The sequence below is a fragment of the Quercus suber genome, unplaced genomic scaffold, assembly GCF_002906115.3.
Source record: "Quercus suber isolate HL8 unplaced genomic scaffold, Cork oak 2.0 scaffold_176, whole genome shotgun sequence".
NCBI classification, from domain to species: domain Eukaryota; kingdom Viridiplantae; phylum Streptophyta; class Magnoliopsida; order Fagales; family Fagaceae; genus Quercus; species Quercus suber.
Window position 1 is genome coordinate 884366 of NW_027069636.1, and position 23210 is coordinate 907575.

The window sequence follows — 23210 nt, forward strand, 5'->3', positions numbered from 1 at the left end:
AAAGTTTTTTTTTAATGATTAAGCAAGATATTATTGAGCACAAACAAGTTTACACAAGCAGTCACATACAACTGCAAATACCACCAGCAACTCAACAACATCCTTTCGGCCGAAAAAAAAAAAAAAAAAAAAAAAAACTACTCCAGTAATTCCAAAAGAAACACAAAAAAGGATGCATAAAAAGAGTGGTTGAAAATCATGTGTACATACACTGTTACCCCAGGACCTGAACTTCCATCTAAAGTTTTAGCTTCAGGTTCATCTGAAATCTTATAAAGTTTCCCATGCATGATGTATTCAAACTTGTCTGCAAGTGACTTCTGCCCACCCTGGGAACGAGTTCAGAACACAGGCAACATTAAAGATTTTAATCATATAAAGAACATAATAGTCAAAAACAAAGTCAGAAAGTATACAACATACACCAGCCCAAGATTAGGTTTGAATGATATGAAAGATAGAACACAAAAAGATTATTAAAAAAAAAAAAAAAACACAGAAAAATAGCATCAATCAAAATCAAACATCGAGTGAGCAGGAAATACCAGATTATCATTAGCTTCTATCCACAATCATTAATCATTATTATTACAGTAGGTGATCAAGCAAATCCTGGCCATTCAACCAAAAGCCACATGCAAGTCCTGAGATATACAATTTTTTTCAAAGTTGACACAAGCTACAGTTATGGGCAGATTTAGATGTAGATATTTCTCAGATGGAAAAATAGATTTACTGGAGGACCACAGACCAACGTTCATACAGTTTTTTGATGGGTGCAGTCCTCAACAAATTTTGAAAAATAACAATAAGCTCTAAACAAATGGCTTTCAGGCAATACTTATCACAAAAATTGGCACATTTTGAAATTTCTACACTTCTAGAAATACAAATTATCAATGCCAGGGCATGCGACAGAGCATCTATGCAGGTAGCAAATTTTCACCTTAGGGTTGTTTTCTTTTTCTTTTTTTTAATCAATGACCATGTAAAATTTAAAAAGTCCTGAGAGATTTAAACAAAAAATTGGAGCTCAGTCAAAAAGACTTAAATATCTGCAAAGTCAAGATGATTGAATAGTCTAATTGCTTCATTGCAGACTCATCATGAAAATTCCTATTTAGGCCATATATCCCTTTTACGGCATAATTGCTTCAAGTTTCCATCCATATGCCAAGAATTAAAGACAGAAAAAACTTTTGGAGGGGGGACCAAATACAGAGTCTAAGAGACTGAGTTCGCTTCTTCCAATAATCTTGAACCTGATATTTTCAGATAATTACATAAATTACTTAGGGATGCAACCCTGGTTGGTCTGGGTTGGAGGTAACCCAGGCTCAACCCAAGGTTTTCAACTTCGAGCCCTAATCCAGCACAATCTGACCTTTAACCCATACCAGCTTGACTAAAAAAATTGGGCTCAAATTAGCTTGTAAACCAGGTTAAAACGTTTTAAAAACAGTTAGGTTTACATTGGTCATGGCAAAAGTTCCAAGTTCAAAAAAGCTTATTCAGAAGAAAATGTCAGAGAAAGGCTGCAAACCTTAACATCAATACGGTGAACTCTTAAGAAGGAATGTACTTTATTTTGGCTGCTAGAAGGAGAGATTCAAATCTTCGATTAAGGTAGCAGGTATTTACAAAGACCGAACAAAATGTGGATCAAAAAGAATTCTTATGAATTCCTCCACCATCTTATACCATTTGATCACTTAGGGAACTTATAGGCAACAACTTCAGATGATATTCTAAACCCTATTACTTCCCAGAAACTCAAATAGCAAAAGAATCAATGATCTTCTAGGAGCTATTACTTACCAGAAACTTTTGTCTTAATAAGTAATGGAAATTTTATTCAAATCATAATAAAAGAGTCACCCAAGTATATAGGATGTACACAACTGGGAGCCAAAACAATCAGGCACACAAATTACAATCATCCATCAAATCATAAATTGAAGAAACAGAATGACTTCCTACGATTGACATCCATTCTAATTGTGTTTCAAAAAAGAAACTTTCAGGTGTGCTAGACCTTTCAAAATCCTCAAAACTCCGGTTATTTCTCTCCCGCCAAATGCACCACATCAAGCAATGAGAAGCTGCCAACCAGATAACAACCAAACTTTCATTGCCAGCATGCTAGAAGTTCAACCACAGTTTTCAGTATTACCCAATGAATTCCAAACAAGGTGAACAACATAGACCATAGCTCAAAGACAATAGGTTATAGGAAAATGTAATAAAAGATGGTCTGCTGATTCCCCACATCCTTTACACATATAGCACCAATCCAGGATCCACACTCTCCTCTTGTATAGATTATCAATCATCAAAACGTTCCCCAAATTCGCGGTCCAAACAAAGAACGCAACTCTAAAAGGGACCTTTGGCTTCCAAATTCTCCTCCAAGGAAAAGACTGATCACAAGCACCCGTCAAGGCCTAATAATAGCAACCCACCTCAAAGCCCCTTCTCTTAGAAGGTATCCAACAGATCTCACCTCACCAATACCCCTCAAAGAGACTCTATATATAATATCCATAAAATTAAACAGAGATTCCAACTCCCAATCCTGAATAGCAAGCAAGAATTTCATATACCAATAAAGAACCCCATTGGGGAGCTTCATGAGATCAACCACATAAGGCTCCTTATCATTACTGATTCTAAATAATTCCAGAAAACAAAAACTCAGAGGACTACCTCCACACCAAGCATCATGCCAAAATTTCACTCTTGACACATCTCCAATCTCAACCTGATAACTGAAAGATTTTTGTCTTTTAAAGCATCAATTAATTACAGGTAACTAAAAGATTAACATGGCTTTAGAGTTTGTTAAAGCATCAATTGCAGAAGCATCACTGCATATAGGAGCTTCAACTTAAATTATTAATCTTCAATAATTGAAGTTTACAAGAAAGAAAGAAAAATAATTCTCAGGAAAAAATACAAATAAATAAGTAATGATTCAATGAGTTGTGGTTCATACTATATTCAACATCTGCAACCCAGAGAAAAGGGCCTAATATACCATAAGAGAAAAAGATTACCTCCAAACTTAGTGTGGTAGATAATGCCACCAAAAATCTCTCTTCTTTATCAATAGGATAAATCTCTGTATTCACATCTAGTTGCATGAACATGTCACACTTCTCACTCCGTGCTTCAATTCGAGTAACTACATAAAGATATATACAAAACTATAAACTTAAAATGCCAACAGAACAATCAAGTTTTTTTTTTTTTTTCTTTTTTTAATGATAAAAAATAACAATCAAGTATAGTTAAGAAAATTTAAGTGATCATTTTGATTCTGTCTAGCTTAACATGGAGGACTGCATAAACAAGTCATAGAATCATGTAAAAAAAGTAACAAATAGGTTTCAAAAGTAATGATACCACAAAATAATAAAACATACACAACAACTTATTTTAAAAGGCTAATATGTCACAACCCAAAAAACTTGACAAGTGCATGTGTCCTTTTAGCAATTACAGCATTCTAATTTGCAAGTTGCAAAATTCCAGTGCAGATTCAGTGAACTTTTTGACCGGACCTTCTAAAAAAGACTCATTATCCACGCACTGCCAAAACAACCTTCATATCAAATAAACACTTTCCCGTATTTTGTGCCACTTAGACTTTTATACTTTATGCCTTAAAGGACTCCAGAACCTTCCTTAATGTACACTCTTCCCTGTCAGTTACAGCTGCAATTCATGCAGGTTATTCATTCACAGCAAGGTGCTGTTTCATGTTAACTGCAAACTGCCCACTGTGACCGTCATTGTTTCCTACAGAAACTACTGATTTGTTCCTGGTGGCAACCACTAGAGTATTGCACAATAATTTAAGGTCATAGCTTATTTACCTTGCAGTGACTGAGGACATGTGATGATTGCTCAAAGCATCTGTATCTATAGAATTTGATGAAGATAGGCTTAAGTTTCTCTTTTGCCTGATAGTTTGATTCATGCACCTCGCAGAATTAGAACCTACCAAGCCTACTGACAATGGAAACTGACTTAACTCAGGGTGTCCATTTCATAATTGAAGGTTACTGCCCAAGCAAATCCAGTTTTCCAAGGTGACTTGTCTGGCTTCGACAAGGAGACACACATGCACATACACAAACATGTATATATATGTACTTATACATAAATAAATAAATAAACATGTACAGATATATATGTGTGTGTGTGTGTGTGTTTGTAACGATATACATTAGTCGAGTCACTGCTGAAAAAACCGATTGACAATTGATACAATCATAAAGAGAGAAAGGCAACCTTGGTAACAAAGGGGGAAAAAAAAAGTTGCTTCCCCTGTATTTAGTGGGTATTGCAACTTTTTAAATATTATAATATAAAATATATTGAAATCGTGTTTTATTAAGCACACAGTAAAAGCAAGAAACAAAGATGACCAAGAACTAACTGCATATAGTTTGGTGAACAAGCAGTCAAGCACCGAGATTCCAGAAGGACCAGAAGCATACCTTTATCATATTTTTTGCCGTCTGGATTCACGCGTTGCACCTTAAAAATATCATCAAAAATGAGCTCACCCATCCTTACTAAAAATCTGTTTGTCAACAGCAAATGTACACACCTGCACAATTGTTTGTCATAGTTAGAGACAAGGCGACGCAATGCAAGGCAATACATATATTAGTTTACCTATCAAAATATATATATATATATATATACACACATATATTAGTTTGTTTCAGCATTTTACACATTAATTTACTTTTTGCATTTAAATGCGCTTATATAACAATCCAAATAACATAGTTTAAAATCATTTTGAGCAATGAAAATCCGCTTCTTGCATTTAGTTATGGAAAAATGCTAAAACTACTGCCAATTTTACTATAAAGATTGTACAACCTCATAAGCGTAACATAAACAACAAAATTAATATAATTTCATTTTTGTTATGAATTTAAAAGCTGACACACTCAGTTCGCAAGGCGTAAAATTTGTAGAATCCCTAGCACAACAATACTCGGTTTCAGGGTTGTCTTCATAACTTCAAGTATTATAATTTTCCCTCAGTAACCAATCCTTGACTTATAGGAAAACATAATGGCTAAACTTTAAGAAACTCTAAAAAAAAAAATATTTATCAAAGTGAAGATATGATTATGCACAAAGAGATTGAACAACAATGAATTAAGCGTAGCTTAAATTATAGGATGAAATATGCTTGCCTCGACAAAGAGAATAAAAGTGCGTGTGTGAGCTTGACACTAAAACCCAAAGAAGTTGAGAAATAGGGGAAGCGAAAGTGAAAAGAGACAGAGAGGTTTCATGCAAAGAAGTGACAAACAAAAAAAATAGTACGTAAACAGAGCTTACTGAAAGGCAGAGAGTGGAAAGGCAAAGCTGGAGCGAGGCTATGGCTGGCTGGGGCGGCCGGCGGCTGTGTGAATTGTGATGTGTTACGAAGGAATGAGAAAATAAAAAGAATTGCATTATATAGTGGCAATTTAGTTTATTTGAGAATCAATTAAAGGTGTTTTAGTAAATTTAGTCACACCTTTTTTTTTTTTTTTTTTGTGAAACTACAATATTGGTCTTCAAGTTTACCTGTGTGCGTAATTAGCCTCTAAATTTGAAGTGTGCGTACTTAGTCCCTCACCCTCTGACTACTATTAATGGTATTAATAATTATTTGACATTTTATTTTAATAAAGTGGCATATTTTTAATTTAAAAATTACAAACTAAATTTACAGAACAATGACTTGGAATTTCCTCATCTCCGCTTCAAATTAAGTAATTTGAAGAAAGATCAAGCCTTGTGAGTTTAGCAAGAGACTCAAAACCAGAAGGCAAGAACCAGTAAGTGAATTCCGTGAAAGATCAAGAATTAACAGCTCAGATAAATTTCCCAATGAAGAAGATATACTACCAGTTAGGTTATTACCTGACAGATACAAATACCTCAGTGTACTCAATCCACCGAGCGACAGAGGGATGGACACAGTAACTAAGCTAGACCTTAGATCGAGCACTTGGAGTGCATTAAGTCTTTGGCCGAACCAGTCAGGAATAGGCCCCGGAAGCAAAAACCCATAAGCGTTGAAAGACACCAAGCTTGTCAAATTGGCCAAAGAGTCCACAGTGAACTGTTGATTTAGAATCCCAAAACAGCTTCGTCTCAACCTGGACACATTGATTTCAGTGACCCGACTGTTATTCCACCGAACCCCGGTCCAGTATCTACATGGGTCGAGCTTGATGGGCAGCTAAGGCTTGTTGTTCCCTCTCTCCCCTTCTCTGTCTCGTGGCTGGTTTTTTTTTTTTTTTTTCCTGAAGCCGTGGCTGGGTGTTTACAATTGGTAGAAAAGAGTTTTTTAATTTGGTAAATAATGTTCCTCACGTGTAGTTTTAGTTTGTAATTGGGGTTTTTTTAGAAAATAACTATAAAATTCAAACAATATTATTAGTTAGGTAACGTTTCAAACATATTGCATTTTTATCAATTCGACTATAGAGGAGTCGATTTTACTGTTTATATTAGCTTTTTTTAAGAAGTCGACTTCAGAGGAGTCGACTTCTACACAAAGAAGTCGACTTCAGTGGAGTCGACTTCTGTACAAAGAAGTCGACTCCACTGAAGTTGACTTCCCCAAAAACCCACACCTTCCAGGCGAAGCATTCTAGGCGAAGAACCCAGCAACACCGACGAACCCAGCATCCCAGGCGAAGCATTCCAAGCGCCGACGAACCCAGGTGAAGAACCCAGCAACACCGACGAGCAAGCGAACGCAGGCGCCGATTTCTTCACCAGACCCCGACGAAGCACGAACCCAGGCGCCGATTTCTTCACCAGCGACGAAGCACGAACCCAAGCGCCGATTTCTTCACCAGAACCCAGGCGAAGAACACGATCGGGTACGGCGAAGCACGAAGAACACGCTTCTCTGGTTGTGAAGTTTCTTTGAATTTTTACACAGTGGATTTCTTTGTATAGAAGTCGACTTCAGTGGAGTCGACTTCTTTAGTCGACTTCTTTGTAAAGAAGTCGACTCCACTGAAGTCGACTTCTTTGTGTAGAAGTCGACTCCACTAAAGTCGACTTCTTTCCGACGCCACTCACAAAAAAAGGCATTATGAACAGTAAAATCGACTACTCTGTAGTCGAATTGCTAGAAATGAAATATGTTTGAAACGTTGCCTAACTAATAATATTGTTTGGGTTTTGTAGTTATTTTTTAAAAATCCCCTTGTAATTGTTAACCCAAAAAAAAAATAGTTTGTAATTTTTTTAATTAAAAATATGTCATATTATTAAAATAAAATGTCAAGTAATTGTTCTGTTAGTTACATAAGTAACACCATTAATGGCAGTTAGTAAAAGGACTTATATTGCTCATTTTAAAAACTTGAGGGACCAATTGCGTACACTTCAAACTTGAGAAGCCAATTGCACACATATAGTAAACTTGAGGGATCAATACTGTAGTTTCGTTTTTTTTTTTTTTTAAGGAAAGTTAAAGTAGGGTTTTCATCCAAAATTTTTAACATTTTTTTTTTATTTTTGAAAATTATTTTACCTTCTCGAATTTTAAGTACGTGTTTGGAAAAATATAATAAGTCAATTTTTTTGTTTTTGTTTTGGTTTTTTTTTTTTTTTTTAACTTTTGTGCACCATTTTTAAAAATCTGACTATTTTTTTATTTATGTAGGTTAGAATTGATGAAACTCCGTTTGGTTCCCGTAAAATATTTTTTTGAAAATACTTATTTTCTGGAAATGCTATTTTTCGAAAAAGGAAAATATTTTTAAGTGCTTGGTTGTATTATGAAAATTGTTGTGGAAAATATTTTCATGTGTTTGGTTCTATTAGAAAAATGCTATTTTCTTAAATTTTTTCACAATTTCTGGCAACAAATTCCGGCAACAATAACACAACAACAACAGCAAATTCCGGCAACAACAACACCACAACAACAACAACAACAACAATCAGTTCATCAAAAAAAAAAAACAACAACAATCAAACTTAAAAAAAAAAACCAGAGAGATTGAGGAAGAGGAAGCGATCGAGGAAGACGACGATCGACGGCGTGGCGCGGTGCGACTCGCAGGTGCGAAGAGCGCTGGGTTCAACAACAACAATCAATTCATCAAAAAAAAAAAAAAAACAACAACAACAACAATCAAACTTTAAAAAAAAAAAAAAAAAAAAAAAAAAACGGAGAGATCGAGGAAGAGGAACGATCGAGGAAGAAGACAATCGACGATCGACGATCAACGGCGCGGCGCGGTGCGATCGAAGGTGCAACTGGTCTTTCGACTTGGATCGGGGGTTCGTGGGTTCATGGTCACCGGCGATGGTCTTTCGACTTGGATCGGCAGTTCGTGAGTTCGTGGCCGCCGGCGATAGGCGCTGGGCTTGGATCGGCGATGGCACTGGGCTCTCTCTTTCTTTCTCCCTCTCTCCCTTCGTGCTCTCTGATTCTCAGTTTTCCGGAAAATGAGATTTGAAGTGAAAATAGAAGTTGAATTCATTTTCACCCTTGACTATTGGTCAACGGAAATTAATTTCTGGAAAATTGATTTTCTGTGCGCAACCAAACACCCGTAAATACTGAAAAGCATTTTCGGAAATGTTTTTCACCCGATTCAAACGCAGCCTTATTAACATGATTATTGAATGACTCGTTGATATGAATTGCCACCCCCTCTCCCCCTTCTTGCCTTGGACTAATATTTTAAAACCTCTCCATTACTATTTATGGAATCACACATAATAATTTAGAAAATCTTTAGACCCTCAACACTTGACTGGTTGTTTCATGACAAAATGCATACCTGAACCAGCAAAATGAACGTGTAGAAAATGGATTGAAAAAAAAAAAAGAATTTTTGTTGAATTGTATGTAAAAAAGAGCAACCAATCAAGTGTTTAAAACCTTAGAGTTCCCAAATTATGTTACATGTGTTACCCNATAAAATCTACTATCGTCTATGCTTAAAAAAAAAAAAAAAAACACAGTAACATGTTCAGTTAAATTTTTTTTTTTTGACACAGTAACATGAAATTGACCGATTTGACATTAATCTATTTACCTCACTTTTTTTTTTTTTTGGAGAGGAAAGTAGGTGAGTAAAATGAAGAGATTTTATTAAAAAATAACCAAATCCTTAAAACTATATTATTAGTTACGCAAAGTTTGAAACATATTTGGTTTATAGCAATTCGACTTTTCTAGAGTCGATTTTGCCCTTTGAAAATCCACTAGGAAATCGAGTTTCTAAAACTCGATTTTGGAAATCGAGTTTCTAATACTCGATTTCCTAGTGGATTTTCAAAGGACAAAATCGACTCTAGAAAAGTCGAATTGCTATAAATCAAATATGTTTCAAACCTTGTCTAACTAATAATATAGTTTGAAATTTATAGTTATTTTTTTAAAAAACCCAAAATGAAGTAATACTATAAACCAAAAAAAAAATGAAGCAGTAATACTAATGAAGTACCCGTGGCATGATAACACAGCAAAGCGTATTTTTTCCCCCTAAATACTGCCTCAACTACGCCACTGACAGCGTCGTTTGGCCGCGGCAGCCACCGGCAACTCCTCTTCGCCAAACGAATCGTTTTTTTGATGCGAAGAACCTAAACTTAAATCTCTAACCCTGCCTCTCATTTCTTCACTCACTAATTTCCTCAACCAAGTACCCTCACCGAAAAATTCCTTTTCCTCATAGACGCAGCCAAAAACCATGTTGCAGAGGTACACAGTTTTAACCACATCTTCGACTTAAATCTAATTCGCTTATCAATTTATAATATCCGAATTCTCGCTCTTTTTTTTCATTCGAGAATGATCAATTTCTTTCGTGGATTTGCAGGTCGGTTCTTCAAATTTCATCTCGCCGAGCTCTTAGAAGAATCCCTAGGCAGATTTCAACTCAGGCATGTAAATAAATCAACGATTTTTTTTTTTTTTTTGTTACTTTGCTGCTTCAATATCACTGAATACATGAATTGTGACCTGAATTTCAATTTGTTGCTATGGTAAACTCTAAATTAACCGTGTTTTCTTAATGTGATTATGCGTATATGCTCTATGTGTTTGTTATAATGTTGATTTGGTAAATCCTTTTGACAATGCCGACAACTAGAACTCTCGTTTTATTATTCTTTTGTTGTGATTGTTGTCAAAATCGTGGCAACAGATACCTGCATTGCTTTCTTCGAGAAAGGAATTCTCAAGCGCGTCTCAGCAAAAAGCGCCACCAAAGCCTGGTTCTACAGGTAAGCCGCCTGAGTCTGGGAGTTCGTTGCCAAAAGTTATCTTTGGCAGTGTTGCGGTTGGTGCTGTTTTCTTTGCAGCTTATCAAAATGGCTATTTAGACCAAATACTTGGTAAACAGCCGCACGGTCCGTTGAGGGAAGATAAGATTGGTTTTGAGTATAGAGATGTGAAGGATTTACAAAAACCAGCGGGGCAATTAGATACTCGTGGAAGTGAAGAACTTAACAAGTTTGATAACCAACATCCGGGAGAGCAATTAGGTTCACTTGAAAGTCAAGAGTCTAGCAAGCTGAGTCCTGATGCTGATCAAAAGTCTGAAGGTCTTTCGGATATTCCTCATTTTGAACCATTAAGTGAAATACAAGGTGTGGATCAGTCTCAGGTGCAAGATAAACCTGACATAACACATGTAGAAGGTATCAGCCCTGTTCAAGAGAAAGAAGTGTCGGAACTTCGTGCAGAATCAAGTGATCAAAATACAGAATCTGGTATTTCATCGAAAGAGAGTCCTGACATAAAAAGCACAGAGGAAGATACTGGGAAGACACTGAATGAAATCCATACTGCGCCTGTATCTACTCAGGATGGTGCTGTTTTACAAGAAAGTGACACAAAAACTTTGCCACACCAGCATATTAGCACAGAGAATAGACCGGAGGTACTCCGTTTGTCTCTACTGAATGCACTATATATGTCTTGATAACAATTACTAACTTTGATTCTAATTGTTATACATCTTACAATCTGTTAGCTTTAGTCCTTGAACTGTTTGTATTTTATTTCTTGTTCAGAGTGTTCACCATCGTGAACATGATGTTCAGTTCTTTCAATACAAGTCTTATTACCTATCAAAAAAAAAAACAAAAGTTTCCAAACAATGCAATTACTGTCGAAAGTGGGTCAGTGTAATCTATACCCCCCACCCCCTTTCCTTTTCTCCTCTTTTATTGCTTACCTTCTCTTGCAAGACACAGTGTGCATCTTCCAGCTAGAAAAAGAAAAAAAAAAAGGTTAAAAAGGAAAGGTGTTTTCAAGGGTTCGTAAAAATATATATGCCATTTCTGTAGCATTTTAGTAAACAGTGCATCTCTAAATTACCTAGGCATGGGGAGGCTTCATATTGAGGGTTTGTTTTTTTTGGGCCTAAACTTAGTGGTCAAAACAGTTCCAGGACATCAAATTGCTTTAGTATTCCCGTGATAAACAATTGAGTAAAAACTAAAGGTGGCAACAGCACCACAAGCAGCCACGATGGATTATGACAGTGATTCTTCTCCCTTTTTATGCTTATGTTATCCGTACTTGTGGTGTTGTGCTTTAATACTATGCTGTACACCTGGAAAATCAAGTTTTCTATAATTTTTTTTTATCAAATAACAGATCAATCTGCTTGGGTTTTGTATAAAGTTGTTTCTGGTGATGCCCTGTTTCAGGATACATTAGGTAATGGTTCAAAACCACCGGGTTCTCTCCTTGAGGAATATCATTTAAAGGATGAAACTGAAGACATCATTGCAACTTTAATAAGTCAGGGACCTAATGGATACAATCATTTTCCCAATGAAAAAGAGGTTGTAATTAGCATTCATTGTTATTTTTTTTTGCTTGTACAATCATATTCTTATAGTATTGCTGAAAAAGTTTGTTCGATTATTTGTAAAGACTAAAGAATAACTTTTGGTTCTTTGGGACAATAGGATCTAATTAGTTCAATTGGGGAGTTGAATGATGGTTACATAACCAAGGATGGCAAGTTGGTCCTCGATTTCTTACAAGCCATTCATGCTGCTGAGAAAAGGCAAGCTGAGTTAGATGCTCATGTTTTTGTAGAAGAAAAGAGAGCATTGAAGGTTTGGACCAATGCACAATTACTGGCATAATCATGATTTATAGTTTTGGGCTTTCATATATGCATTACCAGTTGATGTAATAAGCTTTGTACTACGCTTTAACATATATATTAATCTTACTGCACTTTAGGAGAAGTATGAAAAGGAATTGAAGGATGCAGCAGCTAGGGAACTCATGCAAGCAGAGGAGGTGGCAATGTTGGATAAGGTTGTAGAGATTTACAACTTCTATTTTTCGTTTTGATTTGTTTTTTCGTTTTGTTTGTTTTTGTTACATATATATATATATATATTTTTTTTTTTTTTTTTTTCTTTTATGATATCTTGCTGCAGTTTCTGTATGGTTGTAGGGGCTTTAGTGGAAGGAATATGAATAGGATTGGGGATGGAGCAAATTTGGCGTAGGAAACACATTCTCCTAGCCCATTTAAATAGAAGGGAACTTCTTTGCAAACCTGCCACAGCCACTAAATAATGTTGGTGGCCAGGGGCAGAACTGCATGAAGAAACTTTGGAAAATTCAACTTTCACCTTATATTTAGCTAAACTTTTCAAAAATATATACGGTTCCCCTCCCCTCCAAAAAAAAAAAAAAAAAAAAAAAGGCTTCGTTTTTCTTATATAACCTTACTACATTAGTTAAAATTTTATTTTTGCCCCCCGCCCCCACCCCCCCCCCCCCCCCAAAAAAAAAAATTTAAGATATGAAAAACTTTTGATTTATTACAGTATTCACTAAAACTGTTGCATATAGGAATGTGCCCATTTCTTGGGATCCTAAGGGCTTCCGTGTTTTAATAATCATATGAAAATGTCTAGCCTACTTATACGAGGACTAATGAGTCTTTTTTTTCTCTGACTTAGTGTTGGATTTGTAGTGTATTTCACAATGTAAAGAAAAGAAAATATGATATAGATGGAGAAAGAGATTCTCTTTATTAGTAGGATAAGGACAAACTGAAAAGTAAGAAAGAAGAAGAAAAACACAGAGCTTAAAATCCAAAAACTTGGAAGTTCAGTTTCGTAAGTGTCATTCCCCTTCTTGTTTTGTGGTTTGTTGGTCTTGAAGCATTTCCAGTTATCAACTAATCATAATTTCTTTTGGCCTTAAAAGATTATGCAATTTTTTTGAAACATCATATCTTATTGCAATTAAGCCTGATTCAGGTGGGATGTAGAAGCCCATAAAAAGCCTCTCCACAAAAAAAATGTTGTGGGGTGCTGATGAATGTCATGATCCCACCTCAACCCTAATAAGACTCGTATTGTTCTAAATTCCTCTTCTTCACCAAGGTTGCATGGACCATGTTACCCAATAATCCCATGCAGCTGCCATCCCCAAATACGAGACTGACTCTGTATCAGTTTTGATCATTCCTGTTAGGTAATTATCATAGTATGTGGTTAAGAACATATTTATTTGGGCTAAGTTGACCTTGAAATATCACCCTTTCCATAAGGCAGCAATTAATTTCAAGTAAACTTGGGGGAAAGCAGTAGCAAAAATGGAGATGGATTCAAGAATTCTCCTCTGCTGATAAAGACAGACACAGACACACATTCACATGCACTGTTTTGTTAGCTATTTCAGTACCTATAATCTACTCATGACTATTATAAATTGACATTTTTTTTTACTAATTTTTAAGGATTTAAAGAGGGAAAGGGCAAAAGCAGTTCTTGCTCTTAATGCACTTCAAGAAAAATTGGAAGAGAAACTAAAGATGGAACTTAAACAAAAGGTGCACATTAAGCTTTATACTGTCAAAATGGAAATAGATATATCAGTTTCTGATTACTAGTGAATATGACCTGCTTATCCTTGATAATTTCAGGAAATCGAAGAAGAATTAAAGTTAAAAAAACTTCAGGAGCTTGCAAAAGCAGAACTTGCTGCAGCAATCACAAGTGAGAAGGCAGCCCAGATTGAGAAAATGGCGGAAGCAAATCTTCATGTAAGATATTCACTGAAGTCTCATTAAAATGAATAGATGCTGCTACATGTTGAGCTGTGGTTCTATATTTCATATGTGTCCTTCTCTTTTCCTTTTTTTATAAATTATTTACTTAATAAATAAAAAAGTTCTATATTTTCAATTTGTTGCACATATTTACTCTTTAAGAAGGGAAGATTTAATCAAGAATCTGATGCAAGTTTTGATTTTTAGGGTTATTATCAGAGAGAAAAAAAAAGAAGAAGAATTTTAGGGATATTTTAGGAAATGTAGGGATGCTTGTAATGGTTGCTTGATAGATGATTGCACGTAAAAATTGAAGTCTATAGAGGAAATCTTGTAAAAGAGATTAGTTTTGAAGATAAATCATCTGCTGTAGAGCATGTACAAGAAAATTACATTCAAAACTACACCTTGCATATATCAATGGTTTAGTGCACTCATTGATAAAGTTTGGAAAGAACGGGAATGATAGAAGCTAGAAGCAGGTGTTGGAATCTGAGATTCCTTAGCGATCTCCATGATTGGGAGCTAGAAGGGGTTAATGAGCTGATGGATTTACGTTATTCCACACAGGTTATAGAAAGGAATGAGGATTGTTTACATTGGAATCTAGATGGGAAAGGGCGGTTTAGTGTTCAATCTTGTTATGCATGTTTGAGATGCGGGCCTACATTCACGTTCCCTTGGAAAGGTGTTTGGGGTAGTAGGGTTCCACGAAAGGTAGCTTTGTTTTTTGTTTTTGGGAGAGCAACCATGAATTCCATTCCGATTGTAGATAACCCTCTTACTCGAAAGCTGGTGCTTGTGAATAGATGTATAATGTGTAAGGGCATTAGTGAAACATTTGAGCACTTGTTGTTGCACTGCATCATAGCTAGAGAGCTGTGGTCTTTTTGCATTTACAGCTTTTGGGGTACTTTGGGTGGTGCTAGGCTAGGTACTTGATTTGTTGATTATCTGGAGAGGCAATTTAGATGTCGCCAAAACAAGGTTTTGTGGCAAGCTTCTCCGAACTACATTGTGTGGACCATATGGAGAGAGGAATTGCCGAAGTTTTAGAAAATAGCATTTTGAGATCCTTGTTTGAATATTATACTTCTTTCTTTCTTTCTTCTTCTTCTTTTTTTTTTTTTTTTTAAATTATTGGGAGTTGTTTTGTAGTTCTGGTGTTGATTTTTTGGACCTCATGAGCATCCATTTATAATTCTTTAAGGGTGCTCACAATTGAGCAATCTTTCTAATAAACTATTCTTCTACTTATCAAAAGAAGAAAAAAAACAATGGATTAGCTTCTCACTGCAATGCGGTAATCTAATATAACTGACAATTACAAGTCTGCCAAAGTCATTTTGAGTCATAAAAGTAATTACTTAATGTTTGAAGTTCCTAAATATAGAGAAATGAAGAAAAAGACATGACTAGGGAATGCAGTAAGAGGATATAAATAACAAGATATTACTTAATGTTTGGAGTGAATAATTGATATTTAATTAAATATTTTAAAATTTAACACTAATTTTAGTATTTAAAGATGAATAAAAAAAACAAGAAAATGGGTAAAATAGGTACAAATAATAAAAGTGATTTTGAAGCTATAAATTACAATAAAACACATAATCCATGATCTGCATTTGCGATTGATAGAAATTTGGAAATTTGAAGGTTTCTAATGTTCTAAAGCACTGGATATTGTGTTTATGCTTAACCCTCCTTCTTTCTTCTTTATTTTTATTTATTATTGTTATTATTATTTTGTAGCAAATAAAAAAATATTTTATGGAAAAAAATAAAATTTACACCAGGTGTGTACAATGTATCTTCCTGATGTATATTTATCTCCCATTCTTAAGAAAATCCATACTTCTACCTGGGATGTATTTGTGTTGTATCCATGGTGCTAATGGTAATACTTTCCATTGGAAGAGTATATTGTGTGTCAAGGCCCCTAAGAGGGTGTCTTTCCTTTTGTGAACCGCTGTTCGAGTTAAAATTCTTACTATTGATAACCTTGTCAAGAAGGGCTTATCTTTAGCAGGATGGTGCTGCTTGTGTCAGTGTAGTGGGGAAATGGTGATCCATTTATTGCTTCATTGTGATGTTACTTATGCTTTGTGGTATGAAGTATTTAACATGTTTGGAGTTCAGTGGGTGATGCCTTTGACAGTAGCATCCCTTTTATTTGGTTAGAGGAATTGGTTTGAAAAGTATTCTTTGGATATTTGGAATGTGGTGCCACCATGTTTGATGTGGTTAGTGCGGAAGGAATGCAACTCTCATACGTATAAGGATATTGAAAGATCTCTATATTAGTTGAAATCCTTATTGATTCGTACTTTTTTTTGAGTGGTCTAGGGCTTGGGGTTTTGCACATTGTACTCTTATTTTTGAGTTTCACAATTATCTTAGATTTTCAATTTTATTCTTTGTAATTTTTTAAGATACTTTTTGTGTTCATCATTGTGAAGATGAAGTAATTCTCTTTTTCAATAAAACTTCATCTATTACTTATCCAAAAAAAAAGTATTAGTGCTATATCCTTGCTGTATTTGTGCCATATACATTGTATACATACACAGATATGTATCTGATGCATATCCCAGCATATTGGATGTGTGTCAGAGACTTGATCAGCAGGTGTTTAGTATCTGTGCTTCAACAGCCAATGAGCTCTAACTCAACCGATATCTCCCCCCCTTATAAGTGTCAAGTGAAGGGTGAGGTTGTGAGTTCAAGACCCATCGTGTGTGTTTGTAACTTACCAATCAAAAAGTGTCTGTGCTTCAATAGAGTTTTTGGCATTGACACAGAATAACACTTCCCTATCATTTTTAACAAATCTATACCATGGATTAGCAAAAAAAAAAAAAAAAAAAAAAATCTATACCATAGGAATTTTGTGGTAGGTTTGATTTTGCTATACTAAACATCAAGTGAATGAGATTGGAATCTAGAAATATCAACAAAAAGGAGTCGATTCCTTGTATCGGCAGCTATAATAGTGGGTTGTGGAGTGCATTTCCATAGATGTAGATGCTCTGAAAATTAGAAAAGACAACCAATCTCGTAGTTTGTCTAGATTATTAGGGCAACATATCTTATTTTATATATCTATATTACTGCTTATCCAAAAAAAAAAAATTAGACTTATCAAAATATATCTATAGTACTGGTTTAGAAAGAGGGATTTGCACATCTAAAGTAACCCCAGAAACACCTTAGGAACAATTCCGTAAAAGTCGAAAACCCACCAAAAGAAACATTAGAGAAAGTCATACTGGCCTTGAAGATAATGTGTTCCATGGGCCACTCACTTGTTGCTCTGTGTAATGATCAAGGCATTTGAGATATAAGTGATAAGTTCTATTTATCAGGTTGTATGCTTTGATTTTTTCTTTTTGGTAAGCATGTATACCTTAATTCTAACTTCTAAGAGTCTTGAAGCTCCAAAGCTTTCATTGAAGCCAGAAACATAATTGAAGCCTAGAAGGAGATGATAGTGGATAATTTTTTGTAGCTACTTTGCTAAACNGAGATGATAGTGGTTAATTTTTTGTAGCTACTTTGCTAAACTCAAACTTGCCGAAACATATTTAGTTTGTATTATATATTTGTAGCCAAGAGCCTTGTAGCTCAACTAGCTCCTCTTGATATTTCCAACGAAGACATCCAAGGTTCAAATTCCCCAACTTCCACTTATCAATTTATCCCAAAAAAAAAAAAAAAAAAAACCCTAAAAAAAAGATGTTTTCATATAATCAAATCATTCTCATGATATTGTAGATTGCATATCGCAGGAATTAATATGTTTTTACCCATTTGACTCCCTGAATTGTTAAACAATGGACATTAATTTAGTTCTCTCTTTTCTAGATAAATGCTTTGTGCATGGCATTTTATGCACGATCGGAAGAAGCTCGTCAGAGTCACTTTGCTCATAAGCTTGCCTTGGTAAAATTTTCATCTCCATGTTATCCTGCTTTTGTTTTGTTTTTGTTTTTGTTTTTTTTGCTTTTGTCATCTTCTTTATTTTTTGTTTTTCCTCAAATTGTTCTTTTTGTTATTCTTTTAAGGAAGAGTAATTTCTTTTTCTTTTTTGATAAGTAAGAAAGATATATATTCAAAAAACTGCTTTATGCAGAAAGAGCATAAACCAAACCAAAGATTAAGGAAGAGTAATTTCTCATTATATTAAATCATTTATATTTTATTTAGGCTACCACATTAACATCTTAGCAATTATTTGTATCTGGGTCTTGCAGGGAGCAGTGGCACTAGAAGATGCACTTTCAAAAGGACTGCCAATTCAGACAGAAATAGATGCTTTGCGCTCTTACCTTGATGGCGGTGATAAAGACCCAATTTTAGATTTGGTCCTATCATCCCTTCCCGAAGAAACACGGAAAAATGGCACAGATACACTATTGCAATTGAATCACAAGGTAATTTATTTGTTTGTCATATCATTTACATAAATGGTCGTGGATGTTATTTCTCCTATTATTAACTACTTATCAAAAAAAGAAAATTTCTCCTATTATTAAGCACAAATACTTCTTAATGCTTTTAATTGTTATCTTTTTTAACCTCTCTGGGACTTGCTTCAACAACTCTATTAATTATTGCTAAAGAGCATAAGTTGCAGTCCTAATATAGTACAATAAGCTGATTACAATTTTTTTTGATAGCACCGTTATTTGGTTAGTAATGTGTGGCTGTCTAATTTATTTTAAAATACCTTTTTTTTTATTTTTTGCATTGTTATATGCTAATGTCTAGTCTAAGAAATTATAAATGATTTCATCAAGTCAGGCTTGAAATGCATAACATCTTTTGTCCCCAAAAGATGAAAGCTGTGAGGTTGGGCCTGCTTTTAAAAAAAAATTGTATGTCCAGCTAACCAGTGATGATGTTCTTTACTCATTTCTTCATTTGATAGGAGGGTCTTTGATTATGAGGCTATTGCCCCATCTGTTAGTGTCATATTCTTTGCCCCCTCCCCCCCTACTCTCTGCAAAACCTAGTTACTTTCCACTCCACCCCCCTTTTCTGGTCAATCTTAACTCAATAACTCCTCTCTCTCTCTCTCTCTCTCTCTCTCTCTCTACACACACACACGTCTGATCTAAAATGAGCTATCATAGCATAAGTTTCAACATCTTGGTGCTTGAAATAATGAATAAGAGGAATGTTATTGTTAACACACACGCGCGCGCGCGCGCGTCTGATCTAAAATGAGCTATCATAGCATAAGTTTCAACATCTTGGTGCTTGAAATAATGAATAAGAGGAATGTTATTGTTGAATATGATGAGAAGATGACATTTTTTTTATATAACTTATCTTTCCTATATATTGAACCTTTTTATTTTTTTGCTCGTTTTAAGCTGTCTTGACAATTTTAATTGTCAATTTCCTGTCTATTGTAGATGACAATTTTTTTAAATATAAATTAACTTTCCAATTGATTAAACTTTTTTATTTATTAATTTAAAACAAATTTTGTTTTAAGCAGTCTAGAAAAATTTATATGCCAATTTCCTGTCTATTGTAGAAGTTTCACTAACTTTAGATGTGAATTATAAAGAATGTAATTTTTTTTTAATTCATTCTATAAATAAAGAAGTAAATATTTTTAAATTAATGAAAAAAAAAAAATGAGAGGTCCGAACATTCTTTTTCTTTAAAGTCCTGTGAATTCCTTTCTCGCCAAACAGTCCACATCAAAAGAAGGAATTGCACTCCACAGCTAACCAGCCCTTCTGAAATAGCAGCCATCCCTTGACATCCCCCACCACCATATTCTGTTATGGTCACATAGTTGCCAAAGGCATTGGTTGGTTGTTGGACCATGATGACTTTGTTGGCCTCCTTGTTAGTACTCACAAAAGTCTTGGAATCGGCCTGTTTGAGTTCCAACCAGGTCTCAAGGAGCCACTTCACACTGGTTTTTCCCATGAACACCAATCTAAGGAAGTATTTGCCCCTCATGTATTCTTAACATAGAGATGTTAACCCCCCTCTTAGGGGAGGGCTATTAGGGGAGGGCCTTTTCGGAATTGTGTTCTGTAGCCCATGCAATACTTAGGGGAGGGTCTTAATGTAAACATTTGCAACCAGCGAGGGAAGTCTGGGGAAGGTGCTGGTGATTCCTTACGGCAGGGGAATACTTTTTGACTCTCTAAAAACTTTTTGCCTCTTGTTATCAGCTAGTTTCCCCATGAGTACTTTGTTGCTGGACTTCTAGATAGAGCCCAAACATGTTTTTTCTCTCACAAGAAAAAGAAATATTGTTGAGTAAGAGAAGGGAAAGCAACAATAGAAAACAAAATTGGCAGGGGAGGGAATTGAAGGTCCAGAAAAGAATTTAAGGTGGAAATTGGAGAAGGGTCTTCTTCTTCATTGGCTGCAAGCCTACTGCTAAATTGTATGCCAAATTTCTTGTTAGTTATCAACTCTCGTGCAGTTTTTGGAGATTATGATTTAGTTAATGCTCCATTGGTTCATATTTTCTGTTTACTACTTCCTTAGCTAAAACATGCGGCATATAGGATGAGGTGACTAGCTGTTTGAGCAATTTTCTTTGATTCTTGTAAATAGATATCATTTAATTGATCTTGTTGCAAATGTTTGAATTCTTGGGAACCATTTAATGTAACTAATGGATAGCGATGGATGTTGTTGAGTACTTAAAAAAGTTTTTGGTAGAAGTGATTCATGTTGATCTGTGTATGTATAGATGCATAACACATTAAAAGTTTTTAGTAAAAGTGATTTATGTTGATCTGTGTAAAGCATAGATGCTCAACCCGGCTATTGTTCCTACTGTTCTCATGATCATAAAAAAGTTTTAAGTCATACTAATTCCAAATATTTATACCAATATCCTTTTGTAATTTCTTTATGATCTTATGATTCTCACAGTTTGATGCCTTGAAAGGGACATTACGGCACTTCAGCCTGATCCCACCAGGTGGTGGTGGCATCCTTGCACATTCTTTAGCACATATTGCATCCTGGTTAAAGGTATGCAGATAAGAGACCTACTCTACCCTTAAATACACACATAACTCACTCATTTTAAAGTTATTTGACTTTGGCTTTTGGCTTTTTGTTTAGGTTAAGGAAGTTGATCAGTTGGGTGATGGGATTGAATCTGTCATCAATAGAGTTGAGGGCTATTTAGCTGAAGGAAAACTTGCCGAAGCAGCAGCTGTTCTTGAAGAAGGTGTTAGAGGAACCCAATCTGCAGAAATAGTTAGTGATTGGCTGAGGCAAGTAAGGAACAGGGCTATTACGGAGCAAGCTTTAACCCTGCTTCAATCTTATGCTACAGCCATTAGCCTTAAGTAAATCGTGAGTTTTGAATATCAACTGATTCATTGATTTTGTAGTTAAGTTTACAAAAATGGTCTGGTTTTTTCAGACTACAGGAAGAACAAGATGACCTCTACCCTTGAGGCTTGAGCAACTTTTACTTCACTGCAGTTTTGTATCTAATTACAATTTCCATTTACTGACTCTGTCAGATCATGATCTACTGCCTCTGAATAAATTTGTTTTCATTACCTAAACACAAACTTTGCGATTTATCCTAAAGAAGAAAAGAAAAAGAAATTGGTTAAATTGGTTCTAAATGGACATATTCTGGTAGTTGTACACATTCAACATGATTCTTCGATTTTTATTTATTTTCTCGAGTATAAGATAGAAACTGTACTGAAATATTTTAAGATGGAGTAAGAAAACTCAATCACAAAAAACCTCAGTTTCGCTACTTGGTACTTGGCAGATTGCGGTTGGCATTTGACACCAAAGGATGTGATGTTGAGTCGTTGGGGTGCATGCTAAATGAGTATATTTACCTTATCAAAAAATATTGACAATATGTTAACAAGTTCTTTCTATGGTAGACAATGGATCCTACAATATTCACAATAAATTATAGATAGTGACAAATGTGTGCAGGGTTAGGAACAGGATTTCCAATTAGGGGGAAGTATACAGATACACACACACTAATTTGTTTTCACAAGTCATGAGTAGATAGCATTACTTTACGATATGACAATAATAAGATGCACTAAATTTCTTTTCCACTCCTAGGATAATTTCTTCCATAGTTCGATCCCTACGTGGCTGATTTTGTGCGTTTGATCTTATTTGTATATATCAAAGAGTATAACTAAGCCCCTCTTCAAACTAGTCAATTTGCACTGTACTTGGACCTTACATCGGACTTGGTTTGAAGCCTACTCGTATTTTTCCACAATTATTAAATTTGATTATAAAAATAAATAAATAAACGAATACTTCCTTATTTCACCAAAACAAAAGGAAAAAAATCGAAGGGATCTTATCATAGCAAGGCTAAAACTTCAGTAACTTTACTGGAGTCTAAAATACATGCATATTTTAGATACACTACAATTACTTGGTTGATTTGATGTAGTTTTATTTGGTAAATTGCATTTTATGCTATTGGTATGTTGACTATATTCTACTCAAGTATACACTGTGTGAAACATGAATAGCTTTGGACATTTCATTTATTGGCCTTTTACATTTATCTTTTATGTTTTCTTTGTTTTTGTCATTTTTCCCTCACCACAATGAAAAATGTGACACCATCAGGGCTGCTCAATTTCATTGATGGACTTCGGTCAAAAGCTGTGATAAAGAGATTATTATCATAAGCAGGGTCATACGGGCTAAATAATATTTTATAATTTTAACTGAAATTGTGTTTTTGAAATGTGAAAACATGATTTCAAGGGAGTGTATATGACAATGTGTAATAAGCAATGCGCAACAAACTTTACCATTGTGGGAATGAAATGAGGTCCATCTATCTTACCTATTTAGCTAGGTGATTTGAATTTTACCAACAATACTACTAAGGATAAAAAGAAGATAGAATAAATGGTGGATCCATTTGAAAGTGATGTGTCGCAAAAGATAATGTAACATGCTATAATTGGTGTATAATAAAAGTGATCATTAGTGGATCCATTTGAAAGTAATATTTCAATTATAATTTAACACCTTAACAAATTGTGGAAAAAAAACAAAAATTGTATCACTAGTATCTCTCGAGCTAAAAGGCTCATGAGATGCATA

At 34.9% G+C, this 23210-nt stretch overlaps 2 protein-coding genes across 3 annotated transcripts; one reads left to right on the plus strand and one right to left on the minus strand.

Annotated features, from left to right (window-relative positions):
* Nucleotides 1-219: 219 nt before the first annotated feature.
* LOC112023590 (DNA-directed RNA polymerases II, IV and V subunit 8B) lies at nucleotides 220-6339 on the minus strand (the record flags this gene model as incomplete). Of its 2 annotated transcripts, XM_024056206.2 has the most annotated exon segments (5): nucleotides 220-329; nucleotides 3057-3184; nucleotides 4506-4618; nucleotides 5371-5434; nucleotides 5941-6339. In XM_024056206.2, coding segments are annotated over 3 exon segments (311 nt in total), but the record flags the coding sequence as incomplete, so codon positions are not given.
* A 3152-nt stretch (nucleotides 6340-9491) lies between these two features.
* Nucleotides 9492-21623, plus strand: LOC112023649 (MICOS complex subunit MIC60, mitochondrial). Its single transcript, XM_065778249.1, has 12 exons — nucleotides 9492-9760; nucleotides 9879-9942; nucleotides 10206-10943; nucleotides 11719-11856; nucleotides 11983-12135; nucleotides 12266-12343; nucleotides 13785-13877; nucleotides 13971-14090; nucleotides 17964-18041; nucleotides 18353-18532; nucleotides 21015-21116; nucleotides 21210-21623. Exons 1-12 carry the CDS (start codon nucleotides 9750-9752, stop codon nucleotides 21441-21443), a joined length of 1989 nt encoding a protein of 662 aa, XP_065634321.1. The 5' UTR covers nucleotides 9492-9749; the 3' UTR covers nucleotides 21444-21623.
* The last annotated feature ends 1587 nt before the right edge of the window (nucleotides 21624-23210 follow it).